The sequence below is a fragment of the Haliotis rufescens genome, unplaced genomic scaffold, assembly GCF_023055435.1.
Source record: "Haliotis rufescens isolate VD_foot unplaced genomic scaffold, xgHalRufe1.0.p SCAF_26, whole genome shotgun sequence".
Taxonomy (NCBI): Eukaryota; Metazoa; Mollusca; class Gastropoda; order Lepetellida; family Haliotidae; genus Haliotis; species Haliotis rufescens.
In genome coordinates this window covers 1,791,728-1,808,331 of record NW_025963957.1, presented here as the reverse complement: position 1 = coordinate 1,808,331, position 16,604 = coordinate 1,791,728, and the positions used below count along the sequence as shown (strand labels likewise).

Here is a 16,604-nt window from a genome sequence, read left to right as displayed (position 1 = left end):
AAGCAGCCACACAAACACACACACGTACATGCACGTCGCTATATAAGTGCAATAATCTTGGACGTGACGTTAAACCCCATTTCACCTCACCTCTTCAAAGCCATGATATGACTGCTTCCATGGTGTGCTGGTTCGAGCGTGAGCCAAGGGAGTGGAAGGTTGGAGGTTTGATTCATACCAAAAGATGGTACTTGTTGACACCTTGCCTGGCATTCAGCATAAGGGGATAAAACCAGGACCGGTTTGCTTGGTGCTGATATATGGTGTCTGAAACGTGTATCCATGTTAAAACAGCAGCGTGGTATCTCAGTGGGCTAGCATTATAAAACTGGCATTAGTCCGGACAAGTACATGCATGCATGCTGCTATTTAAGTGCAATAATCTTGAACAAGACACCTAACTAAATGCCAGGATATGATTCATGTGTTGGTTTGGAGTGAGGCACAGTGCCACTGATTACCTTATGCTACTTTGAACACACACAAGACAGATCCTCTTGGGATTCCAATTGAGGATTTGGATTTTCTGGATCTCAAGTACGCAAAGCTTCTTGTTAGAGGGCGGCGGTGTAGCCTAGTGGTTAAAGCGTTTGCTCGTCACATCAAAGACCCGGGTTCGATTCCCCGCATGGGTGCCATCAACTCATCAAAGACCCCAATCGGCCATAATCCTTTTGTATATACTACTGGCTTCACCCTTTTGTTAATGTTACTGACCTCTCCGGTCAATGTGTTTACTACACTTCAGTGTAACTACATCGGTATCTACTCTACTGTATAAACACTGCCTCCTACCTGTATATATACTTGTCAACCATACTCTGTACATCACTTGCTTGATAACGGTGTTAGAACCTACACCGAAACGTTGCTCCTAATTGTAATAAAGAAGTTCATCCATCAATCTTATCCTTACTTAGTACTCTAACTTCTAAATGCCTCTCAAAGAAGAAATAAAAATCAGCAAGATTTTATCTCAAACACTTTGTGTGTTTTTTGACATGGTTACAAAAACACATCAACGAAACAAAGTTTGATCATATAAATATATCTCATGATATGAGTGAATTCATTGATCTTTCATATATTACAAAATGAAAATGATGTAAATTGCATATAGTTGTGGTTGATTTTGTGTCATGGGATGCACAGGCCCTACTCAACATTTAAATGTCTTTTTGAGCTAGTTATGTATGTGCAAACAAACAACCAAACAACATTGACTGCTGAGCAGTCTGTGTATATCTTACATCCACAGAGAAACACTCTCACAGTCATTGGCAACAGATAACCACCCAAGATTATTGTACAAGTTGAACATGAAAATAACCCTTATCAAACATCCTGGGAAACTAACACAGTGGTAAGTCAGCCTCAGACAGAACCACATTCGATCTTCGTGGTTGAAGCTGGGTGTCCATCAGTGTTTGAGACTGGGTATCCATCAGTGTTTGAGGCCGGGTGTCATCAGTGTTTGAGGTTGGGTGTCATCAGTGTTTGAGTCTGGGTGTCATCAGTGTTTGAGTCTGGGTGTCCATCAGTGTTTGAGGCTGGGTGTTCATCAGTGTTTGAGGCTGGGTGTCATCAGTGTTTGATGCTGGGTGTCCATCAGTGTTTGAGGCTGGGTGTCATCAGTGTTTGAGGCTGGGTGTCATCAGTGTCTGAGGCTGGGTATCCATCAGTGTTTGAGGCTGGGTGTCCATCAGTGTTTGAGGCTGGGTGTCCATCTGTGTTTGAGGCTGGGTGTCATCAGTGTTTGAGGCTGGGTGTTCATCAGTGTCTGAGGCTGGGTGTCCATCAGTGTTTGAGGCTGGGTGTCATCAGTGTTTGAGGCTGGGTATCCATCAGTGTTTGAGGCTGGGTGTCATCAGTGTTTGAGGCTGAGTGTCCATCAGTGTTTGAGGCTGGGTGTCCATCAGTGTTTGAGGCTGGGTGTCATCAGTGTTTGAGGCTGGGTGTCATCAGTGTTTGAGGCTGGGTGTCCATCAGTGTTTGAGGCTGGGTGTCATCAGTGTTTGAGGCTGGGTGTCATCAGTGTTTGAGGCTGGGTGTCCATCAGTGTTTGAGGCTGGGTGTCATCAGTGTCTGAGGCTAGGTGTCATCAGTGTTTGAGGCTAGGTGTCATCAGTGTTTGACACTGGGTGTCATCAGTGTTTGAGGCTGGGTGTCCATCAGTGTTTGAGGCTGGGTGTCATCAGTGTTTGAGGCTGGGTGTCATCAGTGTTTGAGGCTGGGTGTCCAGCAGTCAATGCTTATGGGTTTCATCAAATTATGAAACATCCACACTCTTTATCTGTGATATAACTGAAATACTGTTATTTTAATACAGTATAAAACTCACTTACTCACTACTGTGAGACGCATTTTGTCTAGTGATAATAATTCTTTAGTAAATTCATATCTTCATATAAATCCTAAAATAGACACAATATTGTATATAAACCTCACAAGCAGAAAAGCAATAATTAGTTCTTTGATTTTGATCACAATGCTTCTGAATTCAAGGGAGATCACTCTCAGTGGTTGTCTTCAGACAACCTTGATGACAGTCTTGCCTCTGGAGTGACCAGTGGCTATCTTTTCAAAAGCCTTCGGGACCTCCTCAAACTCAAACACTTTTTCTACCACAGGCTTGATCTGCAAAAAAACATTTCAGTGATGTATTACTACATAGTAACTAGTATCAGGTGTGACAGTGGCTCAAAATATTTCAACCTAACAGCCTGCGGTTAAAACATTTTCATAGATGACAGCTGTTTTTCAAATCATCAGAATATAGAGAGAAGATTTATGACAAACTCTAAAGGTGGCTATACTCGCTTGAGAAGATCCCCACCTGAACATCCACCCAGTCTTGATCACTCTGTGTACAGTGTGCACCCTAGCTCAAAACCCTGGATCCCCACCTGAACACCCACCCTCTCTTGATCACTCTGTGTACAGTGTGCACCCTACCTCAAAACCCTGGATCCCCCACCTGAACACCCACCCTCTCTTGATCACTCTGTGTACAGTGTGCACCCTACCTCAAAACCCTGGATCCCCCACCTGAACACTCACCCTCTCTTGATCACTCTGTGTACAGTGTGCACCCTACCTCAAAATCCTGGATCAACCTCTGTTAAATACTGTAAATCATGAAATTAATGCAAAAAGTGCAAGTGTCCATTTCTCAGATTAATAAAGTGTCACATTCATATCTGAAGATACTGCAGTAGTGCATTGTCATTTAGGTTTACTGCAAATACAAATGTAGGCAGAAACAAGGACATATGTAAGGCTTAAAAAAAATAAAAGAATTGGTTCTCAGGCAATGACTTTTGAAAATTTAGTGAGGGCGGGCGGTGTTTTTTTTGCTTCTTCAAAATAGTATGTAACCAGATAAACAGTTGTGTACCATCAACCTGGGAAAGGGCCTCCCTACACAAACAAGCATACAAACTCCTATTGCTGCAATGACCATAACACCAGATGCGAGTAAAGCATGTAAAGGGAAGTAACTGCGAGCTATATATGGATCACATTTTCTTTTGTATTAGGATTTTTAAATTGTTTTTGTTTTTTAAAGATGGACCAAGACAACTTTTTTTTAGCCTACCAAAGCTCTAATATACAATGTAATCGAGCTCTAGATTTAGACAATGCTTCTCGCCAACCTCTGCATCAAATGTGATCAGTTTGTTTACACGAGTTGATCAAGCAGTTATGACAGTCGCCATCCGTGTATGACAGCGTCTTGTTCCTGGAAACCTTGTCAAATAATCTTACAAGTAAAATACTGCTCAACCTTCTCACATTTTAGGTCAAGGGTCAAACTTATATTGATAAAGTAACACATTCATTTCACAATTTACAGTATTGATCTAACAGTTGCTTACATAGACAATGTGTTTGACACAAGGCACTAATTACAATGTCTAGTGAGTGAGTGAGTGAGTGAGAGAGTGAGTGAGTATCGTTTTACGCCGCTTTTAGCAATACTCCAGCAATATCACGGCAGGAGACACCAGAAATTGGCTTCACACATTGTACCCATGTCTGGAATCGAACCCAGATCTTCGGCGTGATGAGCGCACGCTTTAACCACTAGGCTACCTGACCGCCCCTTTTACAATGTCTAGAGCAGAGAGATGAGAAACACAAATTGATGTGGAATATTGGATTGCCTCTGTGGCGAGAGCGTGTCCTACCCTGAAGTACAGTACCCAATCTGTCCGGCAGCCATTATACCCCCAATCCCCAGCACAGATGCTGGAATACACTTCGAGGTCAGTGTCGGAGTTGGGCTTAACATCGCTTTTAACAGTTTTGTTTGTTGATTTACACTGCATTCAGAAATATTCCCGCTAAACGACAGCAGTCTAAAAATGACTGGACCAGACAATCCAGTGATTAACATCATGAGCATTGATCTACACACATTGGGATATGATGACCTGCATCAACCAAGTGAGTGAGTCTGACCAACCGATCCCATTAGTCAGCTCTTACGACAAGCATGGGTTACTGAAGACCAATTCTAACCCAGATCTTCACTGGGGGCTGTACACTTCATAGTCATAAACTTTCTTGGCAATTTGAATGAGGAAAGCCCACGTGACTCCCATGAAACTCACGAACTGTTCTCAGAGCTAATCTGGGATTTAAACCTGATACACAAAGGCCACATAGAATATGCCCAGGGCCCCATTCCACAAAGTGATCTTAGTGTTATGACTGTCATAAGTCTATGTTGAAGTATGGGAGTTACAATTGTCTTAGCACTACAATCACTTTGTGGAACGAGGCCCTGGGATCCAAGGGTCGACCTACATCGGAGTTGTCCACCATCTCAGCCACTTTTCTCAGAGCCCGACCATTAGGGACGAACACAGCCCAGCGATAGCTTCGGCCATCTTTGAAACCCTGTGAAGGAAATAATTTTGAAATACTTCCTATTAACAGAAAAACACATAATGACACCATGACATGTATACCAAAACACAGAATCATAAATTAGTGTACACTGATTTGACAATACATTTTTCAAGAACCAATGGTTTCTGGTGAATTGTTCATTTTTGAAGGGAGCATCCATTTGATTTCTGTGGGGTCGGTAGGAAGATTATTTATATGAATAGTTTGTCCAGAAATATGCCCAAAATGAAGTTTCTTGGCAGTCATGAAAAAATAAATAGATTGTTTTGTGCAATACACCTGTCATTTGTTTTAATTAATAGTCAAAATGAATGAGTGAGTGAGTGAGTGAGTGAGTGAGTGTGAGTGAGTGAGTGAGTGAGTGAGTGAGTGAGTGAGTGAGTGAGTGAGTGAGTGAGTCCGCCAGGTTTTGCCCTGTTTGCAGAGATGATCTATAACACACAGAACACTTCAGCTGTCTGTACTTTCCTTACCCCAGTGACATCCTTGAAGATATCAACTGCAGTCTTCACAGAACCTTTAACCAAACCATAGGCGTCAGCATTCCTCAGAAATGGCGTCACCAGCGAGATGTATTTGGCATTCTTATATTTGGTCAACAGATCCAGGGAAAAGTTTGGCGTCTCGCCTCCAAGAGTGTCTAACACTACATCGAACCTGAAACACATCCACAAATAGTAGTCACTTCGTGTATTGAAGAGAAGATGAGTAGTTGAGTTTAACGTCGCTTTTAACAGTATTGCAGTTATATCTTAGCGTGTCAGCTTAATGTGGGAAGAAAGCCAGAAATGATGCAAGTCTCCGACGTCACAGACCACTTTGGTAAATCAAGCACGGGTATGGTGCTGACAAACAGGGAATCGAACCCACAAGCATAGGTTTCTGGCGTGCCCAAGAGAATATTTCAAGTTGACCTGATAATTTGATGTTTGACAGAATGTTTTACAAGAGTAACTGACTCTGGAGAAGAAAGACCAGAATTCAACTGAGCACTGAACCCTGCTGTTCTAACATTCATACTGTTCTTTTGGGTAAATCAATCACTTTTTAAAGTAAATCCATCACTTTTTAAGGTAAATCAAGCATTTTTCAAGGTAAATCCATCACTTTTTAAGGTAAATCAAGCATTTTTCAAGGTAAATCCATCACTTTTCAAGGTGAATCAAGCACTTTTCAAGGTAAGAACAAACACCCGATTTCAAGGTTTGCTTTCTTTATCCAAGAATTAGCCAAATGAAAGTGTAGATGAATTACTTGCAATTTCAACGTAATCACTTCAAGAGTTTAGGAGCATCAGGTTTCCCTGAACAGTTTGTCATGGTACTTTACCCCATCATATAGATATCCATCCTCCCGAGGCAAGGGTGTTAACTGACTATAAAAGCCCAGTTTCCACCCTTGCCGAACTTGGCTGGTATTATGGAGTTACATTTTGGCTGGACTAACGAGTCTATGCATAGTCCAATCAAAATCACGCACCGAAATCGAAATCTGGTTCGTAAACTGTCGTACAGATTTCGATCGATTGCAGGATTTGCAAAGCATTTGCACCGCTAACTCGTTGTCAACAGATATTTTCTAAATCTTTTCATATTTTTAATCAAGGTGCTCACGTGATTTGATGCATTTCACGATGTAAGACACGTTTTATCACAATATAGATCTTGATTATCGATCAGATTGTCTTGACTGGGCGCCGCCGTTTTGTTTGAAACAAATGCAAGTGATATGAGAGGTGGAATCTGATTGGTTCATAAGAGAGGCATAGAAGGGACATAATTCATAATAGCCACTGGTGGCGCTCCGATCAAGACCAGGAATTCCAGCCTAGTTCGGCAAGGGTGGAAACTGGACTTTTAAAGTCAGTTAACTCTCTTGCCTCGCGAAGATGACAGATATCCAGATGCCTAAACACAGTGCCCTATTTCTGACCTCCATTGTGTGGACCAACTTGTAGCAACTGTAAGCCTATTTTTATAACAATCCCTGTAATTCACTAAAAATATATACCCATCTGAGTCTGCTTGTGGCTCCCTCCCCGGGAAGCCATTTTTGTTTGCAAAATTTAGCATTGTGAAAAAGGAGCTATTTTTTTTACCAAGCAGGCACGACGGCTTCTCAATTGGCATCTACCAGTATGCTCGTCACACAAGCTTTTTTACAAATGTATCTGTCGGTAAGTGAATTTCGCAACCAGCTGATAAACAATCATTTTATCTTATAGTTGTAACATACGCATTAATTTTATTTCAATAGTGTATTTATAGTTGTTCTTGTGTATTTGATACACTAGGATTCGATTTGTCTGTGTATTTCAGTTTATTTAATGCATATTTTACGCAAATACACAGCTAATCTCAAGCGCTAGTGATAAGACGTACTTGTCGAGTTTCTGCAGCTCGGCTTGTACGTCCTGTGTCTTGTAGTCAATGACGGTGTTAGCTCCCAGGCTTGTGACGAACTCTACAGCATCCGTACTGCAGGTCGTCGTTACGTCCGCACCCCACGAACTCAGTAACTGTGTGTACACATGAACTTTACATTACACTGAACTGACACATCGACATATTATCATCATTATAGGCAAAATAATTATGATTACACTTACAAAAATATCAATTATATGATAAGTTCATAAATATGGTTTTTGGTGAGTTTTCAAAAGATATACTCAAAAAAAGAAATAAGGGAACACAACAAAGAGCAATAGGTGTGGTGAAATGGGGTTTAACGTCACGTTCAAGATTTTTGCACTCATATATTGATGTGCATACCTGTGTACTTGCTGTGGATCTCATTATTATATGCAAACTTAGTATAAATATTATACCATGATAACTAAACGATAATTGGACTAACGATTCTATGCATAGTCCAATTAAAATCGTGTAATGAACTAGACATTCAGTTCGTAAACAAAATGGATTTCAACATGCAGATATCAGTCGACTGCAGGAGTTGCATGTGTACCGCTTACAAACAAAGAGCTCACGTGATTTGATGCACTTCGCAAAGAAAGACCCGTTTTATTACAATATAGATCTTGATTATCGATCAGATCATTTTGACTGGGTGCTGCCATTTTGTTTGAAGCTAATGCTTCAGAAGAAAGATGGACTATGGTTGGTCAGTATGAGGGACATAGTGAGTGAGTGAGTGAGTTGGGTTTAACGCCGCTTTTAACATTATTCCAGTTATATCGCGGCGTGTCAGCTTAATGTGGGAGGAAAGCCCAAAGTGATGCAGGTCTCAGACGTTTACCACTTCGGTGAAACCCACAAGCACGGGTATGGTACTGACAAACCTAGAAACATAATCAGGGTTGAATCGGGATTCGAACCCACAATCATAGGTTTCTGGCGTGTCCAGGGGACGCAACTCTGCATAGTGAATCGCGGCGCCTTAGACGACTGGGCCACCCATGCCCCCATGAGGGACATAGAAGGGACATCACTCGTTATAGGCACTGGTAGTGTAAACCTGTTCACTTGTTTCTCTCCATCAGTGTAACTCTCACAATATCATCACTATATGACAACTGTGTCATTAATTGCATCATTTGTCTATCTGTTCATCTGCTTCAATGTGTTGTTTCATAGGACTATGTACAGGTGACTTACCTGTATAGAAAATGTGCCTATTCCTCCAGAACCAGCATGAACTAGGATCCTGAAAATCAATACATAGATGGACTTGATAATACTTGGTCATGAGGTTGAAGTGAACAGAGAATCATTCTAAACAAAACAGACACCATTACATCAAAGTGAATTGCTTGAGAAGCTCTCCCGAAGGTGTGCTTTGTTATAATGGTGACAACTTTATACAAATAACATTACAGGTACCTTTGATGATTAAGATTATATAACAATATTCTATATTCTTAGCAGGGTTCGAAATTAAATTTCTTTCAAGTGTGCCAATGGCCACAGTTATGCCAAATTAAGTGTGCCATCACATTTTTAGATGTGCCAGGAAATACATTGGCTTCTAAATAAGATTGGCTTCTAAATAAGATTTCATAAAACCCACTTACCTTTTTTATTTTCATTGTTTACGTAATCGGAAAGTTATTTTAAAAAGAATTATAAATAGTGTCTGTCATCACCCATTTCCCAATAACAGCGGCTGTCCGCTCAGTAATATGAAGAAATAACTCCATTTCTGAAGCTTCGTACGAATAACACGTTCGTCGCAGACTGCCATGTAACACACCGATAGAAAGCTTATTTCTTCAGCTAAATAATAGTGGATGGAGTCTTTTCATAGCTGAAGCGTGCGACTTTTTTGGATAAAAATTTGTTTCTAATGACTCTTTCTTGCCGAAATCTGCTACATGGTCATAATTGGTCAAATTTGATCATGTGAACTAAGGCAGCCAATCACATTACAGCAATGGTACCGTCCTTGTGTATGATGAATTTCTGATTTTGACGATAGGTTCAATCATGTTATTCTGAACATTTTAAGCAGGAAATCGCGATCAATATTGAAAATAAGAACTTCGTAGATGTATTGTGGTCAGTTACGAGCTGTGACAAAAAATTGTCATGCATATATTTTGGCAGTAAACATCATGTCCGAGCCGAGAAATTGAGGTGACGAAAGCCAAGATGTCATTTGACTTACATTACACGCGATCGCACGAAAGACGGAAATAATAACTTAGATGAAAGTTTGACAACTCTTAGATATATTTTTGTTGATTTTATTTATTACTTTGTATAACATGTTCAAAGATTTGCTTGAAACGTCTATCCTTTGCTCTTTGACATTTTCGATGTGGACCCGTTGTTGAAATGTGTGTCCGAGAATTATATTTTCAATAACACTACGGTAAATAGTGAATAATCTTTAATCTATGAAAAAAATGATAAATTGAAATGGAATACGTATTTCAGACATTGTGAAATGTGATAGATTTTATAAATGAATGGGATGACAGATAGGTTCATAAAATTATATACTATTTTGACATGACTATGGCTTGGCCGGTCTACTGGCCAGCAGTGTCTGGGGACTTGAGGCTTCTTGGCCAGTGTTGAAAGTTAAGTGTGCCAAAGGGGCAGGCAGGTAAGGAATTCACCGTGCCATTACAGTTTTAGGTGTGCCCTCGGCATGATGGCACTAATAATTTTGAACCCTGTTCTTAGATATTGTGCACCAGCAAAACAACTGACAATAATGCATCCAAGTTCTCCTCAAAGACAATTTGTCTTATAGGTTACTTATAGGTTAGTTCTTTCCTGATAAAAAACCCAACACTGTTCGGCCTAAAAGAAGGAAGTCAGAAACTCGAAAAAATTTGACACTAATTATACAGGCTGCTACATGATGAACACATGTCACTTCTATTTCCTTTAAAACCATCTAGAATTACAATTTGATGGATTAATGGGCCCAATGGGCCCTAGGTTTTGAGTAATTTCTCTGACCATTTATGTCAACTTTTCCAAAAGTAATTGTCTGGATGACAGGTTTCTGGTACATAGGGTTCTGGGGTTTCATGGGAGCAGTGGGGTAAGTGACCCTGCCCATCTTCAAAGTTACCTACCCACATTCAGACATTATAAATATTGAAAAATTGCAAAAAATAAGAGACAAATTCCGCCGTGATTCAATTCAGCTGAAGTCATGCAAACAATTACTTGAGAATGTACAAGGAGTGATTATAAAACTGCAAAGGTCTTAAAATTATCTGCCAGACAGTCGGGCAGGTGGATGAAAATTTCATGCAGCCCGACTGAAAAGTTACCAGCCATGGACAGGTGGGCAGGCAGTTATTTCAGACACTGCATGGTAGCATGCTAACATTCTTACAAGAGCTATGTTTGTTTGTTTGTTTGTTTGTTTGTTTGTTTGTTGTTTAACGCCACACTCCAGCTATATTCCAGCTTTATGACGACGGTCTGTAAATAATCAAGTCTGGCCCAGACAATCCAGTGACTGACATCATGAGCATCAATCCCAGAATTGGGATCGATGTCAGGCATCAACCAAGTAAGCGAGCCTGACCACCCGATCCCGTTAGTTGCCTCTTACGACAAGCAGAGTCGCCTTTTACAGCAAGCATGGGTTGCTGAAGACCAACTCTACCCCGGATCTTCACGGGTCACAAGATCTATGTGTGATATGTACAACAACACAGTGTAACCCGAACCTTTTCCCTGCAACACTGCTCTCCTTGAGCTCCCCCACCTCACACAGCGCTGTCCATGAGGTCACAGCCACATAGGGAATGGACGCCGCCTCAAGATGGTCCAGCGTCTTTGGTTTCTTGGAGATCTGAACAATCACAGAGTAGGACATCAATTGACTTTTTGTCAAGCAAAGTTCAGAAGCGACAGGTCAGTTTCAGGTAAAATACAAAGAATCATGAATGTATTCATAAACTGTAAATATAAGTCATGGAAGAGAAACAAAACAAACATTTATATCATTAACCACAAACTACACCCATGCAGTCCTGTCAGGTAACCTCATTTGAAAAGTTCATAACACCAAGTTGATCGGATTAGTTTAATGTTTCAATAACTGTGTACATTGTTTAACTCCATGCTCAGAAAAACACCAGTTACATGAAGGCAGCCTGTAAATAATCAAGCCTGGACCAGACAATCCAGTGACTGATATTGGTATGTTGACAAGCCATCAACGGCAGACTCCCCCCCCCCCCCCCCCCCCCATCCTTTTGGTAGACTCTCACAGTGAGTGGGTATAGTTGTACGCCACTTTTAGCAATATTTCAGAAATGGGCTTCACACATTAATTATACACATGTGGGGAATCAAACCCGGGTCTTTGTTGTAATGAGCTAACGCTTTAACCACTAGGCTACCCCACCGCCCATTACAGCCAGCATAGGTTGCAGGGGACATATTCTTACCCCGGAATCCTCAATTTGAAAACTCCAATCATAACAAAAGGAAACCCACACAATAAACAAATATATCCTCAATTGGTGATGGGCGCAGAAGCCATGGTGCTCAGAAACAACAGCAAATAAAATATCCACAGGAACATAACAGAGTCCCCTTTATTTTTTTGTATTCAGGACTTCCCTTTTATATTTGTTTTCAAGATACAGAGAAAATGGTTTGGATTATGCATAGACTCATTAGTCCAGCCAAAATATAACTCCATAATTCCAGCTTAGTTCCGCAAGGGTGGAAACTGAACTTTTACAGTCTGTTGACTCCCTTGCCTCATGAAGAGCGGGCATGGTGCTGACAAACCTAGAAACATAACTGGGACAGGATTTGATCATAGGATAAGGAACGCAACTCTGCACAGTGATTTACAGCGGCTTTGACAACTGAGCCATTGAAGCAGAGTAAAAGATTTGATAATATAGACACTGAGTGTAACTACCTCCTTCTGCGACGTGACCAGTAGCTGTGCATGGGTCCCCTGTCTGTGTGCTCCCACAGCTCCCCATACCTGCAACATGTACATCAATACAGCTGTCGGATTGACTCTTTTGTCAGTGAAATCAACATATTATCAATGGCAAAAAGTCAAACCTTTCAGAACTTTTAAATATTCAGTGTTAACATGGTAGGAGTTTCTACCTTGAATGTTGGATAGAATTCAAGCAATCTTCCAGTGGTTCATCCTCTATATCTCCAGGGCTCGCATTTCGGTAAACCTACACTAACCTCTGGATCGATTCCCGTGGTTCTCGTGATATTAAATTACCCTGGATATATAGAGGAGGCCAGTGGCTTCATCTGACCAACCAGGTTTAATGCTTTTACTAGGGATTCCCTGCAGTCAGTATTTTTCACATACAGATATGGTAACCTGTTTTTTTTAAACAAACAAACAAACACATTCCGAACAACCCAGTTTATTATTCGAAAATATATATGTAATAAAACATAAAAAGTTTAGGAATTTCATTTGTTGACGGACTATCATGATCCATCTTCCCGAGGCAAGAGAGTTAACTGACTTTAAATGTCCAGTTTCCAGCCAGGACTATGCATAGACTCGTTAGTCCAGCCAAAATGTAACTCCATAATACCAGCCTAGTTCGGCAAGGGTGGAAACTGGACTTTCATAGTCAGTTAACTCTCTTGCCTCGGGAAGATGATCATGATCATGTTTGAAAGAATAGAATGTTATTGACTGGTGTTCTTGTTTCCTATTATTACACAAAATGCTGCAGGGAATAACAAATGTTCGAGTAAGCATCCCACCTGATCTCCAGGTTTGAAGTCAGTGACAAGTTTCCCTGTCTCCAGCACCACCCCAGAGAAGTCTCGACCCAGAGTCAGCGGGAACTCACTCCCCGACTTTGGTTTCCCGAGCATCTTCCTCATCACATTAAGCATCACCTCGCCATAGCCTCCTGCAACAAACACAACAGAATGACAAACAGTTAATTCAGTCCCAGCAACTCTGTGCCACAGTGCCAGCCCAATGAGATACCATGACACAGTTTAACATGAATACCCCACTCAGTCACAGTATACTGACTCCGAGCCAACCAGTCCTTGTGTTAGCCCCTTAATGCCAAGCGTCAGGCAGGGTAACAACAAGAACCATCTTTTAACACCCTTTGGTATGATGCTCCCGGGGTTGGAACCCCTGACCTTCCTTTCTCCAGGAGGACACCCTACCAGTAGACCGGAGGCAGTCTCACACATAAGCAATAAGTGCTAAGTACAATAATCGTTTATAACAACATAAAACCCCATCTTTTAACATCTATTGGTGTGAAGTAGCCTGACGATGGAACCAGTGACCTTCCAGTGACACAATGCGGGGAGATGACCACTTATTTTAGAGTAGACCTTCAATATTTACAACTAAAATCATATATCTGAACTATATCCATAAATAATAGTTGGGATTGGAAAGTCCTACCTCTCATCCGAACATCAATAGGGTTAACACTTGCAGCATGAACTTCAATCAGCAGTTCGTCTGGGCTGTGAATCGTGGGAACCTTCGCTGTGTGGGAGAGGGTGAACTCCTCGTTGCCTCCATACTGGTGAATCTGCCATGCAGACATACTGGACCTGGTGCTCTTGTGGACAACTTGATTATGCTGATTTGAGATTTGGGATCTTAACTTTGTCATGTGCAATATGCGTACACTTTCAGCACATTTCCGACAAAATACTGCCCTCATTGACTGCATCCTGTGTGGTTCTCCTGTAGGGTTTCCTCACTTATGAACTGAAACATAAAGTCTCATGACAAGACTGATAACACGAAGACATAGAAGCCTATTGCATCATGGCCTGTCATTGGGGATATTTATCTGAATGGGGGAATAATTATAATTAAAGTTTTCATTTGTTGATTTGTGGTGACGTTCCTGAAAGGAAATACTGAAAAGAGATGGAAATGATTGACATCACTAATGTTTGGCCTTCGCCAATGATGTGACCTGTGGTGACCAGAGACACAGGATCGATACCGGTCCCCGGTGTGACCCAAAGAAAAAGATGTTAGTTGTAAATGCCTTCTGTGACAATATGATGCATATGAAGCAAAGAACTATACACAAGAAACCCAGAGAGAAGACAGTAAAAATGACAGTTAAAACACGTTTGATTACGGATTAGAAGAAGGTCGTTCTCCCTCCGCCCTCAGCAACCTGACTGAACAAATTTGGTAGTTATCTGCCCTTGAATGAGGGAATGGTAACCGGGCCGAAACGGAATCACTCGCCGACGTTTTTAAGAAAATATATCAATTCTAAATTAATTTTATTGAGGTAATAAAATGGTGCTAGACGTTAATATAATTCCTATAATAACGGAGTGATATAAGCTAGCGCCGAGCCTTGATAATATACAAACTGGAAAAGATACCATTAGTCCGGATTTTAATCGAACAAAATGGCTGTTCGCTAGATGCTGTAACACTTTTGCAACACGTGCACGTAGATATTTCCGTCTACAAACGCTGTGCGTGAAAGAGAAATAATGGAGTCTATAGAAGATATTATGAAAATGGATAAGGAGCAACTGTCGGAGCCTATCCGCACTGTCAAGGTATCGACATGGAATACTATGTTTTTTGGCTACCCCCCTTCTGGTTCCAAGCAACGTTCCTTGTCGTACAAGGCGACGAAATGGATCGTGTGACCAGGCACTGGCTTGGTTCATTATGTCTTCCTACCCCAACGGCGAGGGAAATTGATCATTATGTCAGTTACTAGTTTGTCTGGTACAGACTATTATCAATGGCCCGCCGCCATTTCTTAGACCAAGTAGACCCCACTGCACACTAGTCTGCCATACCATGCTAAATTAAATTATTTGCATACATTAGAGAGAATGGCAAAAAGTAGATTTTTACATATGGTTGCCATGGAAAGCAAATCTGATTTAAAAAAAAACATGTTGAGAAATGTTTTGAGAAACAGTCTGAATTTGGGTATGGTGGTCCAAGGAAAGTTAAACCATTCTACACCTATTGCTATTGGAGAATAAAGCTAAATAAGTTCTAGCAGGCCCAGGTGGACAGAAGGACAGTGTTTTGGACAATTTGTCAGTGTCACTTACCCTATTGCTAATAAGTAACACCTCCACTGACCTTTTCAGATTTTAAAAGAATAAAACAAAGACGGACGCCTCAGAGTTAGTATACTGTGTCTGAGTGAGGCTTCTATGCAAAATTGCGGCATGGTATCTCAGGTGGATATAAAACTGGCATAAGTTTGAACTAGTACAAGCGGACACACACACACACACACACACACACACACACACACACACACACACACACACACACACACACACACACACACACACACACGTGAATGCACGTAACCTTATAAGTGCAATAATCTTGAACATGTTGAATGCACAGCGTTAAACACAGGGTCACCTCACTTCTTTTTACCCAGGAACTGCTACTACATTCCAAACATACCACCCTTATTTATTCAAATAAATTAGGATGTTCAATGTGTAATTCAAATTTCTGAACTCCAGGACAAGTGGAAACTGCTTCCTGCCTTTCTCAAAGTGAAAGGTCTTGTCAAGCAGCACATTGATTCATTCAACTACTTCATCAATGTTGAGGTAAGTGTTCATCAACTACATAGATGCAATATTTTTGTGAGGTGAGACCCAAATAAACAATCTTTCTGCAATAAGTACAAGCTCTGATCTCTGATGACTGTGTCATGTGTTATGAATTCAGTATAAAATATTTCCAGGCTTTGAACACCCATTTGACAACATTTTTCAACAAATCAGATTTCAGTACACACTCTTCCAGTTGTTCTATACATTTGCTTCAATGATATTGTTTTCAGATTAAGAAGATCATGAAGGCCAATGAGAAAATCACATCTGATGCTGATCCCAACTTCTATGTCAAGTGGGTTTTTTAGCTCAACTGGACATGCTGGAGGACCAAGTCCAAATATGTCATAGTTTTCATCAAAATAGTTTTGCTTTATTTACTATTATAATTTACTTAATTAATGCTTTTTAATTTGCTCCATTAAAGATGGAGGTTTTGAGACAAGGAAGTAAATTCAAACTAGTTTCGTTATATTTGCTGATAGTGGCTCTTGGCTCCAGTCAGTTGACTTGAAAATGAAATAAAATCTCACTATACATGGTCCTACAATACTCAACATATGAGCAGATATCCTGTTAAACTTTGTGAAACAATTATGACAGCATGAACGAAGACTGGTAAACATATCTATCCCT

The 16,604-nt window shown here is 40.8% G+C and overlaps 2 protein-coding genes across 2 annotated transcripts in view; one reads left to right on the top strand and one right to left on the bottom strand.

Moving 5' to 3' along the window:
* Window positions 1-954: 954 nt before the first annotated feature.
* Window positions 955-14,555, bottom strand: LOC124141453 (reticulon-4-interacting protein 1 homolog, mitochondrial-like). The gene is made up of 10 exons (XM_046509477.2): window positions 14,489-14,555; window positions 13,789-14,103; window positions 13,119-13,270; window positions 12,289-12,357; window positions 11,078-11,202; window positions 8,538-8,586; window positions 7,299-7,435; window positions 5,391-5,574; window positions 4,813-4,905; window positions 955-2,637 (listed from the first exon to the last, which is right to left on the bottom strand). Exons 2-10 carry the CDS (start codon window positions 14,063-14,065, stop codon window positions 2,530-2,532), a joined length of 1,194 nt encoding a protein of 397 aa, XP_046365433.2. The 5' UTR covers window positions 14,066-14,103; window positions 14,489-14,555; the 3' UTR covers window positions 955-2,529.
* Window positions 14,556-14,762: 207 nt separating this feature from the next.
* Window positions 14,763-16,604, top strand: part of LOC124141509 (DNA-directed RNA polymerase III subunit RPC2-like) — a 33,986-nt gene continuing 32,144 nt past the window's right edge. The window contains exons 1-3 of the mRNA XM_048402414.1: window positions 14,763-14,927; window positions 15,873-15,962; window positions 16,199-16,263. Coding sequence (XP_048258371.1) covers window positions 14,859-14,927; window positions 15,873-15,962; window positions 16,199-16,263 — 224 coding nt within the window. The 5' untranslated portion in view covers window positions 14,763-14,858. The remainder of the gene's footprint in view (window positions 14,928-15,872; window positions 15,963-16,198; window positions 16,264-16,604) is intronic.

What these genes read in the sequence shown, in the direction of transcription:
- LOC124141453 (XM_046509477.2), bottom strand. Translation starts at nt 14,065, where the DNA reads ATGCAGTCAATGAGGGCAGTATTTTGTCGGAAATGTGCTGAAAGTGTA. An exon ending in TAGGCACATTTTCTATACAG is followed by an intron (nt 7,436 to 8,537) that starts GTAAGTCACCTG and finishes GTGTACACACAG; the next exon opens with TTACTGAGTTCGTGGGGTGC. An exon ending in AGATGGTGGACAACTCCGAT is followed by an intron (nt 2,638 to 4,812) that starts GTAGGTCGACCC and finishes GTTTTTTTGCAG; the next exon opens with ATCAAGCCTGTGGTAGAAAA.